This window comes from Hemiscyllium ocellatum, chromosome 25 (assembly GCF_020745735.1).
Source record: "Hemiscyllium ocellatum isolate sHemOce1 chromosome 25, sHemOce1.pat.X.cur, whole genome shotgun sequence".
NCBI lineage: Eukaryota > Metazoa > Chordata > Chondrichthyes > Orectolobiformes > Hemiscylliidae > Hemiscyllium > Hemiscyllium ocellatum.
The window spans coordinates 10,809,216-10,827,435 of record NC_083425.1 but is presented as its reverse complement, the minus strand read 5'-3'; the positions used below and the strand labels follow the sequence as shown (position 1 = coordinate 10,827,435).

General features: G+C 44.5%; 1 protein-coding gene across 2 annotated transcripts in view; it reads left to right on the top strand.

Moving 5' to 3' along the window:
- gnav1 (guanine nucleotide binding protein (G protein) alpha v1) overlaps positions 1 to 18,220 on the top strand; it is a 120,662-nt gene that overhangs the window by 65,970 nt on the left and 36,472 nt on the right. For both annotated transcript variants that reach the window (XM_060844460.1, XM_060844459.1), the window contains one exon: positions 6,276 to 6,404. In XM_060844460.1, coding sequence (XP_060700443.1) covers positions 6,276 to 6,404 — 129 coding nt within the window. The remainder of the gene's footprint in view (positions 1 to 6,275; positions 6,405 to 18,220) is intronic.

Genomic DNA, 18,220 nt, shown 5'->3' with positions numbered 1-18,220 from the left:
ATCACCGCTCCAAGTGTAACAGAGCCTGTGGTAGCCCCATCAGTCTATACAGCCTACAGATCTACAGACTCCCCGAGAGTGGAAGAGAGTCATCCTCATGTACGAGAGACTGCTAATGATGACATCCCATGATATATACGCTAATAGCAAAATAGTCTCAGGCTGAATTACTGCAACTCACTCTTATTTGTGAAAGCTGTTTACAAAGCTCCATCACAGCACATATGAGAATGCTGCAGTGTTTTAATGACAGGTCCTTTGAAGGTGGCCTAACCTTGTTATACAATGAGTAAAGCATTAGTAAATTCTGAACTCTCCTGATTAATACAGAGTTGATTGAAGCTCAAGCTTAAGAGGTCTCAAGTGATACAGCTTTTGTATTGTTTTCAGTATATTCTGAGCACATTCTCTTGTTTTAATCTTTTGTGACCTCTCCAGTTACATTCGCTGCAGACAGCAATATATCAACCAGGATCAGAAAGGGAGCAGAGGGAGAGGAGTCGTCGAGAGAGAAAGACAACAGGAATGGGGACAGGGACAGAAAATGGAAGAAAGCATCGGAGGTTGGGGAAAGAGAGAATGTGGGTTGGTGAGGGAAAGCATGAGTCTCCTAATTGATGACTAATGTTGAATGATGCAGTTTATATATGACGAAGGGCCGAAACATTGATTTTCCTGCTCCTCAGATGCTGCTGTGCTTTTTCAGCACCACTCTAATCTTGACAGTTTATATATGTATCAACAAAATGGTAGATTGCATTATTCCTAGAAGGATCATTCACCCATAGTGTGAATTAACTACCTGATACAACACTTTGTTTGAATAATGCATTGTGAAGACTTGAGGCATGTCCTCTACCATTGCCTTCATTAAGCCTGTCAAACTTTCCCCGCGTAGATCATGGGCAGTAAGTCAGTCTGTAGAGTACGGGTGTGCGTGACTTACCCGGGCAGTAAGACGGGCCGTAGTGTGTGCGACTTTCCCAGGCTGTACTGTGTCTGTGCTTCCCAGGCAGTAAGAATAGGAAACTCAATTAACCTATTGAGCAGGCTCCCAATAGTGAAAGCTAATGCCTGATATCAATCCTTCTCATTTATATTGTAACCTTTTGGAATCCAGTGCACGCTTGATACGAGGCATGGCATGTGCTAAGTGTGATTAAAGGAGGATGTTATATTTGATCTCATGATTTGGAGATGCCAGTGTTGGACTGGGGTGTACAAAGTTAAAAATCACAACACCAGGTTATAGTCCAACAGGTTTAATTGTCAATCACCTGATGAAGGAGCGTGCTCCGAAAGCTAGTGTGCTTCCAATTAAACCTGTTGGACTATAACCTGGTGTTGTGATTTTTAATATTGGATCTACGTCTTGAAGCTCCCCAGCACTGTGGGATTTCTCTCTCCTCCTGTCATGGACTAATCAATGGGGATTAATCATTGTAATTAGTCAACAATTCCATTCTCATTATGTTATCTGTCTGTTGAGATGCTGAAAGACAAGTCAGATGCACTTTGATTTTCTTTATCAATCCCTGTTAACCAGTAACCACCCCACTGCACAGCATCAGCCCCGCCCCCACACCCTCAGCACATCCCCCAGCATTAACCCTTTGTCCTGTAATAAGAGAGTGTCTCCTTATTCATTCTGTGGTGTTCCTGCCTATTGGAACCATTTCTATTCCACACCCCTTGTCAGTTCAGTGAGAATTACTGTCCATATCAGTACTGGTGAGTCTGCTATCTTTGTACTTGTGAAACTAGCACTCAGTTATTTATCAGGAACAGGGAAGCGTTGCAATACACCTCATTCAAGATGAAGATGCGATTTATTTCATTTTGAAATGAACAATAGTGAGAATCTGATGAATACATTCCCCGCTTTGTACAGTTAGAATCCTCCCATAGGAGGTCATCTACCCCTTCTACTTGGCTCAATCTGTTCTTCAGCTCATTTTCCATCGGGGTTTCCTGACCCTTCCTCTCTTCGCCTAACCGACATCGAGCAATCTAGCTCTTGAAATTCTAAATTGTAACCCTCCCCACTCTTGGCCTCAGTCACTTTCTCAATAGGAGAGAATCACACATTTCCCATTGCTTCCTGACATCACCCTAGAGTGGCTAGGTTTTAATTTTAAGGTGACAATGCTACCTTTTTGTCCCAATCTGTCCCAATAGGATATAGGAGCAGGAGGGTGACGAGCAGTGAAACTGGTGGATGGACTGGCTTGAAACATCACTGTATCTTCCAGCCTCGTGTCTGACCATCGGAATGGTCTTAAAGTGACATGTGTCACTGCTGGGAGACAGAAGGCGTTGTCAGCAGAGACTGTACCTGAACTGTCCAGTGGCCGGAGAGCATCTTGCCCTGTCATTCAGGATTTAAGCATTCTGTATCTGACATTTGACAGCCTGATGTGAAGCTGGGAACTTGAATATGCGTGGTGGCTGTCTCCCAGTAGAGTAGCTCGGGGACCTAGTCACCAACTCCAGTTTGCACAGACAGACGTTGCTATCACCACTTACATCATCAGGGGGGTTACTGGCATGTCCTTGTCCAAGTCAATTTGGAGAGAGTTTGATAGCTAATTCAGAGTGACAAGCGGAAGGACGCTCTGGCCTCGGAGGATGGGTTTTTAATGAGACAATTGAGAAATTTCACTGTGGTTCCCACCTGACCTTTGTTGCTTAAATGAGGAAACGTCATGACCAAAAGTAGTGTTCCACTTCTCCTGTGTTTTGAAGATGGCAAAAATACTGCGGCCTGTGGTTTAAACTGGAGCAGCGGGGAGCCAGTGAAGTGAAGTTCAGTTGCCGGTACTGGAGCACCAAGTGATATTTTGTTGTTGCTGCGGACTGGAGAATGGGGCGAGCATCAGCTGATCCCAAACAGCAGAGCCTCCACTCAAACCAATATGCTGGTGAAGCTGTCAATCGCACTCTGTTTTGAATCATCATCTTCTGCACTGTTCACGTGGGCATCTGAATGACTCGCTATACGTGATGGCCTCTGTTGGTTCAGCCGAGGAACAGAAATAGGCTATTCAGCCCATCAATCTTGTCCCACTGCTTGACTCAAGCATGGATGATCTGTACCCTACCTCAACTCCATTCACCTGTCTGTTATGCAGGCATCCGACAGCCTAATGTGACAAATCTCTCAAAATCAATCTTCCAAATTGTCAATTGAAATTTGGACTAAAGGAATTCCAGGTTTTCACTTTGTCATCTTGTCTTAACTCTTTTGAAATTCCAATTTCTTCTTGTAACCTGTACCTCAAAACAAGCAATCCCTTCCTGCACAGCCTCTAGAGTTTGTCTCTCTGGATAACATTCTTAACCCCACTTTTGAGTCAGAAGTAGGTCCGAGTCTAACTCTAAAACCCGAGCACTCGCTCTAGTGAGTGCTACACTGACAGACGCCATCTTGCAAATAGGCGATTGACTTATGATGCAATAGAAGAACCAGGGTTATCCAGTATTTACCCTTCGGCCAATAGCAGTAAAACATATTCCTTTTCATATTGTTGCTTGTGGGATCTTTGTGGAAATTGTCAGCTGAGTTTCCTGCCATTACTGCAGTGACCATTCCTGTTAAAAGTATGCTGTTTGATGTAAAACAGTTTGGGATTTTCTGAGGCCATGATAGATGCTATATAAATGTCAGTCTTTCTTTCTCTTTTGAGAAAGAACCAGGCCACTGAGAGCACTTGGACCCTTGGGCTTGAGTATTATAAGCTGTAGGAGTGAGAGCAACTGTTTACCATGTCGCCTTGTGTGTCGTGTTAGCTGTGACATCACACCTCAATTACGCCATCCTCCTGCAGCAAAGAATGTTTATATGGCACCTTTAACATTGCCCTGAGGAATATCAGGAGTGCAGCTGGGCAAAATCTCTAGCTCTGAGGCACACAAAGAGATGTCAGGGTTGGAAATGGCATCAACAGCTTGATCCAAAGGGAGAGGACTTCTAAAGTCCACCTTAAAAGCAGCGGTTTTAGGGAGGGAATTCCAGAGTTTGGCATCTAGTTTCACCACTTAAGGCTTTTAAAACAGCATCAAATGGAAGCCATGGCTGTAGGTTGTATGTTGTAACTGAGCCAGCAACAGGTTTCACGGCAGCGTCTAAAAGAATTAGGTCAATAACGTGATTGGATTTGGTGAACTAAAGAGGAAACCTAAGTACAAGTGCACAATCCTTTATCCAAAATCCTTGGGGCCAGTTGTTTTTTGGAATTTGAGATAAATGTCACTTTCACAGTGAAATTTTAAAAAATTACCTAACAGCAGACCCACGTGTGAATAGTGTGAGCGCTGACATACAATTGACGCCTGCCAGTGCTGGGCCACGCCGCCATGTCACATCTGACTGGCATGGTTCGAGTGGGTGTGGAATTGGGTCATCTGTTCGCCTGCTCCACACTCCACAAAACAAATTTCAGATTTCGGAGTTTTTCAGATTTCTGAATTTCAGATAAGGATTGTATACCTGTACTGGCATGAACAAGATGGGCTGAATGGCCTATCTCTGCGCTGTAATTCTACATGGTGTCTGAGACTCCACTCCCCATATTTCCCGATTTTTAAGTGAAGGAGCACTCCATAACTGCTCTGATGTTGCCTGGTTGCACTTTCACTTTCCAACACCTCATTCCACTCATAAACTAGGACATTCCAGAATTTCTAATATTCCTACAGGAATGAGCAGTTTGATTTCATCTTCCATGTCTTTACACTAATTTGTACATCCAGTTTGATTTCATCTTCTGTGCCTTTACACTAATTTGTACATCTTACACGATACTTCTCAGTCTCTTCCTTATCAAGCCTCACCTCCTTGAATCTGGGTTTGGGAATTGCTGATATTCTTGATGGTCTTTATGGTGACACAGCCAGCTCCAACCAGTAATGGGGGCAGTGGAGTCTCCTGGATGAGTCCATGTGTCAGGGTGCTCGCATGGCAACCCATTTACAAAATCAGAATATTGCACATTGAGACAATCTATGACAGTGCTAGGAATTGTCTAGGAAGATTATGGCTTCAAGTTGAACTTGAGGGCCTGGAGCATATTCTCTCATAACCACTTCCACACAGTGCTGAGGGGATGCTTCACTGCCTCAGATGCTGAAAAAGACATCTGTTTTCCCTTCAGGATGGACATGCCCATGGTATTTTGTTTTATTCCTTCTCAAGATGTGAGCACGGGCTGGCCAGCATTTCATAGAATTCCTACAGTATAGAAGCAGGTTATTCGGTCCATCGAGTTGACACCCACTCTTTTGAAGAGCATCCCACCCAAACCAACCTCATCCCCGTTACTCTACATTTTCTATGGCCAAACCACTAGCCTGCATATCCCAGGATGGTGGAAACTGAAGCAGACATGGGGAGAATGTGCAAACTCCACACAGATTGTCGCCCGAGCTGGAATCAAACCCAGGCAGTGGCAGTGCTAACCACTGACCCACGGTGCTGCCTCATTGCCATTGTCCATGGGATGGTGGAGGTGAGCTGCCTTCTGAAACTGCTGCAGTCCTGAAGATGGGAGTCCAGAACTAGAGGGTTTAGGTTTAGGGTGAGAGGGGAAAGATATAAAAGAGACTGAAGGGACAACTTTTTCACGCAGAGGGTGGTACGTGTGTGGAATGAACTGCCAGAGGATGTGGTGGAGGCTGGTACAATTGCAACATTTAAGAGGCATTTGGATGGGTATATGAATAGGAAGGGTTTGGAGGGATATGGGCCAGGTGCTGGCAGGTGGGACTGGATTGGGTTGGGATATCTGGTCGGCATGGACAGGTTGGACCGAAGGGTCTGTTTCCATGCTGTACATCTCTATGACTCTATGTCCTGACACCCAGCATGCTGTTAGGGAGGGAGTAACACAATGCTGCCACAATGACAGAGATGGAACAGCAATACAATTCCAATTGGAATGGTGTGTCACTTGGGGGGGACCTTGCTGGTGGTGGCGTATCCATGTATCTGCTGTCTTTCTAGGTAGTTTTAGAAGGTGCTGTCAAAGTAATTACTCAAAAACTTACAGGAAAGTTTTGCTGTTCTGGCCCCTAGTGTATCCCTCACCTGGGAGTGCCAAAACTTTATCCAGTCTCATTGCTGTATGTGGGACCCAACGGTAACACAAGCAGTGACTACCCTTGATTATTCAGGGACTGGTAAAACAAGTTTGGGAAAAAGTCCTCTATCTGTGGAAGTTCCATTGTTCTTAATTCTCAATTTTTTTTAAAATGCAGTTTGTCTTTGTTCTATGCAGCTTTTTTATGAACATTAATCGAATCACTTCACCAGAATACAAGCCAACACAAACGGATTTACTGAGGGTTCGGCTACGAACGACAGGTGTCATTGAAACTCAGTTCAAGATCAATAACTTGGTAATCCGGTAAGCTTCACCTCTCTGTTTACTGACTCACACATTGATATCCACTGGGCAATCTGAGCCGGGTTTTACAGAACAGTTTGTAACCAAGGGATACAGCTTTAACGTCAACGACAGAGCAATGAGAAGGGAGGTTTCTAGATTTTGAGCAGTGAGTTGGTGTGTTTGGGAGTGCGTTATCTGATTTTAAAAGGAATTTGAAGGAGTACTTGAGACAGATCAAGTGTGCAGGGGTGTACCTATAGAACAGAGAGGAGGTAGGGTACTAGGTCTCGGTGTGGGAATAAATTTTGCATAGCTCTTTTAAAGAGGTAGTGCAAGGCTTAATGGGCTGAGTGGCCTCCAAATGCACCTGTATCATTTCTAGCCCCATAACTGAAGCCTACTGCATTAAAATGTTATACTTGGAGTGTGTGCGTGTGCGTGTGTGTGTGTGTGTGTGTGATGCTCACTTGACATTGGACACGTTCTCTAATTTTAATTGATTCATTATTGGTGGTTGTGTCTTTAACCATCTGTCTAGATTATAAACTCTTTTCCTGTCTCTCACTGTCTCTATCTTTTATCTGTGTGTTTTCTCTGTCTATCTTTTTCTTTCCTGTCTTTTTCTCTCCCACTATGTCTCCATCCCCCTCTCTGTCTCTCCCTGTCTATCTCTGACTCTGACTCGCCCTCTTTTCTCAATGTGTCTGTCTGTCAATCTTTCTTTGTTTCTGTGAATGTCTGTTCTTGTGTGTGTGTATATGTGTTTTTCTTTTTTTCTGTGTCTCTCGCTCTCCTTCCTCTTTTCAGACCCTGCAAAAAACCTATCGCTTTGTCTATTTTATGGTTCCCTGTTCCTAGTATGACCTCTTGTAACTCTGTGTCATTTTTGTTTGATTTACTTCTGTGAGGCACTTTGGTACGTCTTCCTACATTAAAGGTGATACAAAAATGGGAGTTTTTTTTGGTATGGGGAAGATGGGAAGGACATTTGTTTGTTTCTCTTTCTTTCTTTTGGGGCAGAGGGGTGGGGTGGGTGCTTTTTTTTGGTTTGTCGAGCACCCAATTTTAGGAGGATGACTGGACTCTGCATTGGTGGAGAAATGCTGTCATTGTTCATCGAGGGAGAAACCCCCCCGCAAGCCCCACCGTTGAGTTTGTGAATAGATAGCTGAGCTCAGCCTTGCTTTACTTGTCATCTCTGTAATGTTGAGAATCGCTAATGCTTGGTGCCCTGGCGATTCACCATTGAACTCCCCAGGTGATGCCAGCCTCTAATGAATATGCAGCTGTTATCTTTCAGCTTGACACTTTTGATGTGGCATTCAATGTGTTTTTTTCCTTTTGCCTGTCATAGGATGTGCTGAACCCTTTGAACGTGAGTCCTGCTTTGTACTTCTTGAAGTATCTTCATTTACACATTGCAATGTAATTATTTCTAATAATAACCTGCAATATCCCAGAAACCACCTTGAAGTTGTACCACGCTATCACCTTTGCCTCAACCTGGGACTCCTCACATTTTCGACGTCATTTTCTTTTGTCAAAACTGGAAAGGGCAAATAAATTAAGTTTTTCTTTAAAGTAAATAAAAGCAGGAGGAGAATTGCAGTAACTCCATCCCCATCGCACCAACCTCAATTGGGGAGGGTCCATAATCTCCCTTTGATGCCTGTGTTAAAGCTGATAGCTTGGACAGTGCAGCACTCCCTCATTACCACAGTGCAGCCTGGCCCACATCCTCAAGTGCCCTCAGTAGGACCCAAACCTTCTAGTTCTGAGGGGAGAGTGATGCCCCCTCCACCTCCACCCCAGAGCCTCCACTGATGTTTTGGGATTTTTCTGTGTACAGAACCTCTTGGTGCATGAACATACAGAATAAAACTGGCTTGGTTCAACTTGCAGGAATTCCTCGCTACATGTTGTAGCTTTGTTCCTGAAGTGAAACAGCTTGAAGTGAGTCAGATTATCTCATTACAATCAATGTGAAAGCTTTAGTTTCTGTAGGAGATCTCCCATCAGAAATGCTCAGCATTGCTGAATTACTATATTCACAAACAATATGAATTCTCAAAAATACTTTATAAGAAATATGTTAACGTTTGACCTGCTGGCCTCCTGCCCATCGCTGCTCCTTCCGGGTTTGCTTTGTCCCTGACTTCCCATTCATTGACCCTTTCACTTCCTGATTCCCTGTCCTGCGCGTGTACTCTCTGTCTCAGACTTGACACTGATTTCTCTCAGAGCTCTCCCACCCGTGCCTCGGAGATCCCTGTGCCCTGCAGTCTCTGGCACTTCACTGACTTTCTTTGTACACCTCCATGTCTCCGTCTCCCTCTCTTCCCCCCCCCCCCCCAACTCTCTCTTTCCCCCAACTCTCTCTTCTTCCCCCCCCCACTCTCTCTTTCCCCCCGCACTCTCTCTTCCCCCCCGCACTCTCTCTTCCCCCCATTCTCTCTCTTCCCCCCCCCACACACACATTCGCTCTCTCTCTCCCCCACCACACACACTCTCTCTATCACTCTCTCTGTGTGTCTCTCTCTCCCCACCACTTTTTCTGTCGCTCCCTTTCTCTCCCACCACACCTTTTTCTCTCTCTCTCTCTCTCTCTCTCCTCACCACGTTCTCTCTCTCTTCACCATGCTCTGTCTCTCTCTTCACCACGTTCTCTCTCTCTCTCTCTCTCTCTCTTCACCATGCTCTGTCTCTCTCTACCTCTCTCTCTCGCCACGCCACTCTCTCTCTCCCCACCACACACCACTCTGTCTCTCTACCGCTCTCTCTCTCCCCCTCCCCCCCCACCACTCTCTGTCTGTCTGTCTCTCTCTCTCTCTCTCTCTCCCACTCTCTCTCTTTCTCTTTCTCTCTCCACACCTCTCCACTGCGCGCGCTCTCTCTCTCCACCGCGCTCTCTCTCTCTCCACCGCGCTCTCTCTCTCCACTCCGCGCTCTCTCTCTCTCTCCACCATGCGCTCTCTCTCTCTCCACCATGCGCTCTCTCTCTCTCCACCATGCGCTCTCTCTCTCCACTCCGCGCTCTCTCTCTCCACCATGCGCTCTCTCTCTCTCCACTCCGCGCTCTCTCTCCACCACACTCTCTTGCTCTCTCTCCACCACTCTCTCTCTCTCCACCACTCTCTCTCTCTCTCTCCCACTCTCTCTCTATTTCTCTCTCCACCACTCACTCTCTCTCTCCACCACACTCTCTCTACCTCTCTCTTTCTACCTCTCTCTCTCTCCCCACCTCTCTCTACCTCACTCTCTCTCTACCTCACTCTCTCTCTACCTCACTCTCTCTCTACCTCACTCTCTCTCTACCTCACTCTCTCTCTCCCCATCCCTCTCTCTCCCCATCCCTCTCTCTCTCCCCATCCCTCTCTCTCGCTCTACCCCTCTCTCTCGCTCTACCCCTCTCTTTCTCTCTAACCCCCTCTCTCTCTAACCCCCTCTCTCTCTCTACCCCCCTCTCTATCTATCTCTCTCTCTCTCTCTCTCTCTCTCTCTCTCTCTCTCTCTCTCTCTCCCACCACCACTCTGTCTCTCTCTCTCCCCACCAGGCTCTTTCTCTCTCTCTCTCTCTCTCTCTCCCCCCACCACAATCTCTCTCTCTCTCTCTCTCTCTCTCTCTCTCTCTCTCTCTACCTCTCTCTCTACCACTCTCTCTCTCCCCACCACTCTCTCTCTCGTTCTCTCTCTCTACCATTCTCTCCACCGCGCTCTCTCTCTCCACCGCGCGCTCTCTCTCTCTCCACCGCGCGCTCTCTCTCTCTCCACCGCGCACTCTCTCTCTCCACCATGCGCTCTCTCTCTCTCTCTCTCCACCACACTCTCTTGCTCTCTCTCCACCACTCTCTCTCCACCACTCTCACACTCTCTCACTCTCTCCACCACTCTCTCTCCCACTCTCTCTCTATTTCTCTCTCCACCACCCACTCTCTCTCCACCACTCTCTCTCTACCTCTCTCTTTCTACCTCTCTCTCTACCTCACTCTCTCTCTACCTCACTCTCTCTCTACCTCACTCTCTCTCTACCTCACTCTCTCTCCCCATCCCTCTCTCTCCCCATCCCTCTCTCTCCCCATCCCTCTCTCTCCCCATCCCTCTCTCTCCCCATCCCTCTCTCTCCCTCTACCCCTTTCTCTCCCTCTACCCCTCTCTCTCGCTCTACTCCTCTCTCTCGCTCTACCCCTCTCTCTCTCTAACCCCCTCTCTCTCTCTAACCCCCTCTCTCTCTCTAACCCCCTCTCTCTACCTCTCTCTCTCTCTTTCTCTCTCTCTCTCTCTCTCTCTCCCCCTCTCTCTCTACTGCTCTCTCTCCACACCACTCTCTGTCTCTCTCCCCACCACACACACACACACACACACACACACACACACACACACACTCCACCATTCTCTCTTGTTCCCTCTCTCTCCACCACACTCTCTCTCTACCATTCTCACACTCTCTCTCTCCACCACTCCCTCTCTCTCCACCACTCTCTTGCTCTCTCTCTCCACACACACTCTCTCTATCTCTCCACCACTCGCTCTTGCTCTCCACCACTCTCTCTTGCTCTCCACCACTCTCTCTTTTCCCCCCCCCCACCCCTCTCTGTCTCTCTTTTCTCCCCTGTTGAATCAATAACAGATCATTTAGGATTGATAATAGCGTCTGTCTTGACATTGTCTGTTTTCTCAGACTATCGATCTTATTATTTCCTCCTGACTTTGTTCACGTTTAGAGTCATAGAGATGTACGCATGGAAACATCGGTCCAACTCGTCCATGCCGACTAGATATCCTACCCTAATCTAGTCCCACCTGACAGCAACCGGCCCATATCCCTCCAAACCCTTCCTATTCATATACCCATCCAAATGCCTCTTAAATGTTGCAAGTGTACCAGCCTCCACCACTTCCTCTGGCAGCTCGTTCCATACACGTACCACCCTCTGTGTGAAAACGTTGCCCCTTAGGTCTCATATCTTTCCCCTCTCATCCTAAACCTCTGCCCTCCATTTCTGGACTGCCCCACCCCAGGGAAAAGACTTTGTCTATTTACCATATCCATGTCCCTCATAATTTTATAAACCTCTATAAGGTCACCCCTCAGCCTCCGACGCTCCAGGGAAAACAGCCCCAGCCTATTCAACCTCTCCCTGTAGCTCAAATCCTCCAACCCTGGCAAAAGATTTTCAAAATACAAACCGCAGTAAATAGCCAGAGAGTGAAGGTAAACAGAGTGTTTTGTCATCTAAAAGTCAAAAATAGCTAAGTTGTTTTTTTCCAAGGAAGAAGGTTATTATGAAATTAAAGTAAAATGCTGGAACTTTGTGGGTTTTTGTTTGAACAGGTCCCTTCAGACAACTTCAAAATAATCTGAAAGTGTTTAAAATAGCATTTATCGTCACTTGTATTTATCAAAATACAGTGCGATATGTATAAGTTGCCACAATTTGGCATTATTTTAGTTACAGCAATTATAAAAAGGAAGGTTTGTATATAAAAAGGCTTGTAAGGAAATATCCCCTCTCATTCCAGTTTGTAAAACATAATCTGCCAGACCAGTCAGTGTTATAACCTGCGAGGGATTTTTCGTGTACCTGAGCTTTTCTGTGAAAACGAATCCTTTTGTTTCAGCTGAATTTTTAAACTGGTGACACTGAGCGTAAACAGGGCAGGGAATTACAGCTGGGGATTTGCACTCTGCTGCCTACCTCATGACAAACTGTATTAATCAGTGATACAACACGTCAGTCTGGCCTGCCACAAGCTGGTCATTAATGGAAAATAATTGTCTCTGATTGCTGGAGTCCAGATTGATAGAATTTCAGAACATTTATTTCCATTCAAATTAGTTCCCAGCGTAAATGTATCTGAGAAAAGGTCAGTATTAATTGAGTCTGATGAAGGTCAATGACCCCTCTCTCTCTTCCCATCATGAATCTCCTCCCCACTCCCATCCCTACGTTTCATTTCTCTGCTGTTTGTACACAGCCAATGTTAGTAATATCAGGTGAGCTTCCTGTCTATAGAGTTAATTACCTTGATGGTTGAAGATAACATTGATTTGACCAATTTAACTCTCTGATTGTAAGCTGATCGCTGTCACAGAGCAGTCCATTCAGTCCATTATAGCTCCACTGATCCCACAGCGATATTTTGAAGAGAGTAGGTTGGTTTTCCGTGGTGTCTTGGATCAATTTCTGTCTGTCAAACAAAATCATAAAAACACGTTAACCAGTCGTGATCACATTGCTGCTTTTGGGATCTTGCTATGCTCAATTTGGCTGTTGGGGTTTTCTCTGTGACAACAGAGACTATGGCTGTGAGGTGCATGGGGATGGCTTGAGGTTGTAAAAGGCACTATATAAATGCAAGTCTCTCTGTTTTGTAGAACTGAACTGTAAATGGTGATGTCTGCTAGAATATTAAGTACCTGTACTGAGCTCTGTACATGACTCTGCATCTGTGTTGCATTTAATATTGACACAAGAAACTATCTTTTGCCTGCCTGTGGATTGGTCAGTGCAAGCTGACCAAACACTGGACAAGGACAGTTTGATTCTCTGCTCTTAGCACCTTAGGGAAGTTCAACACAGGTTTACAAGGATGATACCTGGATTTCAGGGGTTAAGTTATGAGGAGACGTTAGGCAAATTAGTCCTTTATTCTCTACAATTTAGAAAGCTAAGGGTGGTAATCGCATTAAAGCTTTCAGGATATTAACAGGGAAAGACCAGTTAGATTAAGATAAAGTGTTTCCACTAGTCGGAGATTCTAGAACCGGGCTGTAGTCTGACAATGAGGGCCAGGACATTCAGGAGAGATGTTAGAATGAACTTCTACGTGCAAAAAGTAGTGGAGGTTTGGAACTCTCCTCCAACAGCAGTCAATGCTCATTCAATTATTAAACTTAAATCTGAAGTTTTTTTTTATTAAGCAGGGTGTCAAAGGATTTAGGCCCAAGGTGGATACATGATCGAATTGAATGGCAGAGCAGGCTTGAGGGGCTGAATGGTCTACTCTTGTTCCTTTGTTACTATCTCTATCACAGCTCCCTTTACCTTTTAACGTAAGGATAGAAAAGACATTGCTGATCCTGTAAAGATGTAGCATCAGACAAATGATACCTTTAGCTGGAATCTTTCACTTGGCATAAATCTTTTGAAATATTTTGGAAGAAGGAGATGTAAATGGGAAACAGCAGAACCACTACCAGCACCTTCTCCCTGAGCTGACCAGGATGATGGTTATAGTATGAAGTTGTTGAAGGGTATGAAGCTGGGAAGCAATGAATATCTCCAGTGAGAGCGAGTGCAGAAAGTCTCTGGTTTAAACTTCACAAACTTGCACTTCATTTTATTTTATTGGAAAAAATATAAATGATTCAAAGTTCAGAGAAATGATTGGTATTCCATAAAGCTAAGGAGACCCGCAGTGTTGAGTTTTTGAAGAAATAGGTTTTCTTTGAGAGTTCATTAAATGAGCATTACTCACTTGAATATTTATTAACTGTCTCCTGTGAGGAATATTATCAGCTGAGATTTAATTTGTGTGTCTGATAGAGTGCCAGTTTTTCATTTCTTTTTAATTTAGACGTTAAGTGTTTCATCACTTATCAGTTATCAGTTAAAAGCCCTGAGCCAGAAGCAGAGAAAGAGGTTTACGTGACATTCATTATCAGCATGTGGTGAGTTCTTAGTCATCGTAAACTCATAGCTCACTCACACTGAAATATTGAACATAAAATGTTTTCAGCACAGAAAAAGGCCACTTGGCCCATCTTGTCTGCACGGACCAAAACATGAGTTCCCTCACCAATCTCCTCGCCTAATTCCCCACTGCCGTTCGGTCTGTAGCCCTGTGGATTCAAGTGCAGCTCCAGGCACTTTTATAATCAGTTGGGGGTTTCTGTCTCTACATCTCTTTTCAGCAGAGAGTTTCAGGCACTTGTCAACTTCTGGGTGAAAATAACCTTCCTCATCTCCCCTCTCTGTGTATGAACAGATGGTCAGGGACGAAGAGACCCTTTGACCCTGGTCCACCATTCAAAAAGACTTGAATCATTGAATCTGATTCTCTGACCACTGAAGCTGCTAGACCTGCTGCGATTCTCTCTGAGTTTGGTTCAGATTTCCAGCAATAACATTCTATAGACTTTCAGAGTCTTCGTGGTATTCCTGCTGTCTGGCATGTTTCTGTGCAATACATGCTTTATACAAAAATCTTACTGTGTAACGCCATCCAAGATGTGCATAACTGTTGTTATTATTATTTTTACACAGTTGATCTTTCCTGAATCGTTAGACTTTCTTTAATCCTGCAGTGAATAGAATGCATTTCTTTTAAAATTGAGAAATGTGGACTGGCAGCTGTTTATTTAAATCAAAAAATGTAAAGGCAAAAAATGGATTAAGGAAGAGGTGGCTTGATGACACCAGCTGGAAATTCAAAGACAAATTAATTAAGGAATGTAGGAATTTGCTGAGAGATTGATCAAAAACAGAAATGGTCAGAGAGTGAAAATATGTGGGGGGTGGAGAATAACAGAACTTTGGGGTAAAGAGTAATTTAGAATTTCCCAAAGCAAGGATTGAATTCTGTTTTAACACGGTGTCTGTTGAGGTGAGAAAATGCAGCAACTAATTTGATGGGGGTATAGGGCATTTGTTTTAGTTTCTGCATAAGTGCTAGTTGGATCATGGTGAGCAGTTGGTTCATTGGCAAACACCATGGGAATTCAGGGGGAAACTGACCATCATGTGGATGAATAAAAGAGCAGAGAGGCTGTGATAAGACAGAGGCTGGAGGTAAGGATAAAGTAATCTATTCTGGACACGAGGTGGTCCCTTTTATGTTCAGCGTAGAGAGTTGTTGGAAAAGCCCCTCATGTTATGGGAATTGTATTTCAGCTTCAGGTGAACCTGTGTTTATTGTCGATTTTAGAGTGGCTGGGTGGACAGAGGGGCAGGAGGTGATTGAATGTGTTCATATCCAAACCCATTAATTGTTAAACAGTCTGCTTGATATCAATGCTTTTTCAGTGCTCCCTGCAATGTATAGGAGCTATTTGCTTTTAAGAGCGTGCTGCATCAAATTGATGAAAGCTGTCTTTAGCACAGTGAATATTGTGGATAGTTCGGAGTCTGCCCTAGCTGTAAGTCCATCCAGATGTACAAAAAGGCCAGGGATATTAGCTCCATCCAACTCATCCTACTGTCTTAATATGGTATAGCTTACAATCTTGCTGTTAACCTTCTCTGTGCCCCTTTCACCTTTCAGTTACCCTTCTTGGAGAGACTTACAGTAGCAGTGAGCAAATTTAGGAGGAAAACTGTTAGTGATCCCTCTCCAATCCCCAGGCCATCAAATGACCTCCAGCAGTCTTCTGTGTTGACCCTTAATGCTAGCTTTCATTGGGCATGTCCCTGAGACCATAAAACCAAATGATATGGCAGCAGAATTAGACCATTCAGTTGATCGCATCTGTACCACCATTCGATCATGGCTGATATATTTCTCAATCCCATTCTTCTCCCTTCTCCTCATAACCCTTGATCCCCTTACTAATAAAGAATCTATCTATCTCTGTCTTTGATATACTCAATGACCTGGCCTCCAAAGCCCGCTGAGGCAATGAGTTTCACAGATGCATCACCCTCTGGCTGAAGAAATTTCTCCTCCTCTCAGTTCTGAAAGGTCATCTCTTCACTCTGAGGCTATCCCCCTCAGGTCCTAGCCTCTCCCACTGATGGAAACATTTCCTCCACATCCACTCTATCCAGGTCTCTCAGTATCCTGTAAGTTTCAATGAGATGCCCCCCTCTTATCCTTCTAGACTCTATCGAGTACAGACAGCAAGTCCTTATTTGCTCCTCATATGACAAGCCCGTCGCCCTCAGGGTCATTCTTGTAACCCCCTCCAAGGCCAGCACATCCTTCCTTAGATCAGTATTCCAAAGCTGCTCACAGTATTCTAAATGAGGTCTCACCAGAGCCTTATACAATCTCAGCAGTACATCCCAGCTCTTGTACACTAGCCATCTTGAAATGAATGCTGACATTTCAGTTGCCTTCCTAACTGCCAAGTGAACCTGCACATTTAGAGAATCCTGAACTAGGACCCCCTAAGTCCCTCTGTGTTTCAGATTTCCTGAGTCTTTTATGTTTTCCACTCCTGGCAACTGATTCACATGTTTCTAAATCCTCCTCAACCCACTGAGCTCAAGGCGTCTCACTGTCTGGAGTGATTCCTAATCCATTTATTAGTTTTAGTGATCTCTGTTATATCTTCTCCAGGAGGTCACTGTGTATGTGGGAGCTCCAAGCCATGTCAGCCAAAAGTCTAGAGGAGAGTGACATTCTACAGGAATATTGTTTCCTTCATTCTCCATTGAAAATTTGCCCTTGTGGGGCAATCTAAAATGTGAGGGCATAGGGGGTAGCAGACATTTCAACAGGACTAAGAAGGAATCCCGTCTCTCAAAGGTTTATGGTTCTGTGGTATTCACTACCCCAGAATGTGGTGGATGGTGGGACACTAAATAAACTTAAAGACAAAATAGATGGATAGACTTTTAATTAGTAATTGGTTGGAGGATTAAGGGTAGTGGATTTGAGGCTGAAATGAGATCAGCTATGATCATTTTGAAAGGTGGAGCAGTTTCAAGGAGCTGAATACCCTCCTCCTGCTCCTGGCTCTTACATAGCCCTGGTTATATGACCGAGAGATAAGTGAAGAACTGAAACAAGAGGGATCCATTATTATCAGAATGTTGCTATTTAACCTTATAAGAGTGGAAACAATGAATGGAACATAAATTGCTGTCAAACTAACTGGTGTTCTCTTTAATATATGCACAAATGTCACAGTAAGTTCAGGGGAAAGCAGATGCATGACTAAATATGGAAATTGTGTTGTTGTCATCAAAGATCCCATTGGCTTCACTAAAGCAGCATCTTGCTACTTGGCTCCTTTGAACAGGGCTCAAAAAGTCTGTTTTATTGGTACAGAGGACTACATTTTGGTTTTCAGGGATTCGTTTCTTAATCTTACCACCTCCTTCATTCAGTGAACTCTTGTGGCTTTAATCTAGATACTCCCATTTTTGAAAGTCAGGTTTTTTTTTCCTCTCCTTCCGTCTGTCTTTCATTCTCTCTTCTACCCTGTCCCAGCTGCTCTCTCTCCCTTGTAGCCACAATTCCACCAGGCTATCAATCTCACTCCTGGATCTTGCTTCCCAGCCTTATTCGTCCCTGGTCGAAAAGCCACATTTGCTGTTCTTGCCCGCACCTCCTCTGACACTCTCTTTGCTCCTCCTCCAATCCCTGGTTGGATCTCTCCCATGTTACTCTCAGCCTCTGGGTTCCTATCCAATGGCTTTGCTACTATGCCATCATCTTCTCCATGGTATGGCGACTACTTCAGTGTTAATTACTGCCACTCAACCTTACTAGCATTGAATGTTAGCTTAGTATTGCACATCTGGATACTAATTCATTTTGTTTTAATTATTGGAAATTTCAAAAGCAAACTTTGACCTTTGCCTGTTCATGGATTCCCCATAATCCAATGTTTCATTCTCTCTTATTTATCTGTCTCAGAAAGTGATTTAACATTGAATTCATGCATTCTCACTTCTAGCTCCTTGTTCAGTCCTTGAACTGTTTATTTGACAATTGTTCAGTTGTTTGATCTATTCCCACTTGCCCTACTGTTCCTATCACACACTTCCAGCAATTTGCAATGCAATATATCACTGGGATTAAACAAAGAAGGATAGGCTGAATAGATAAATTCTCAAGACCTGATCATGTGTACTCGAGAGCTCTGTGGGAAGCTACGGATGTGA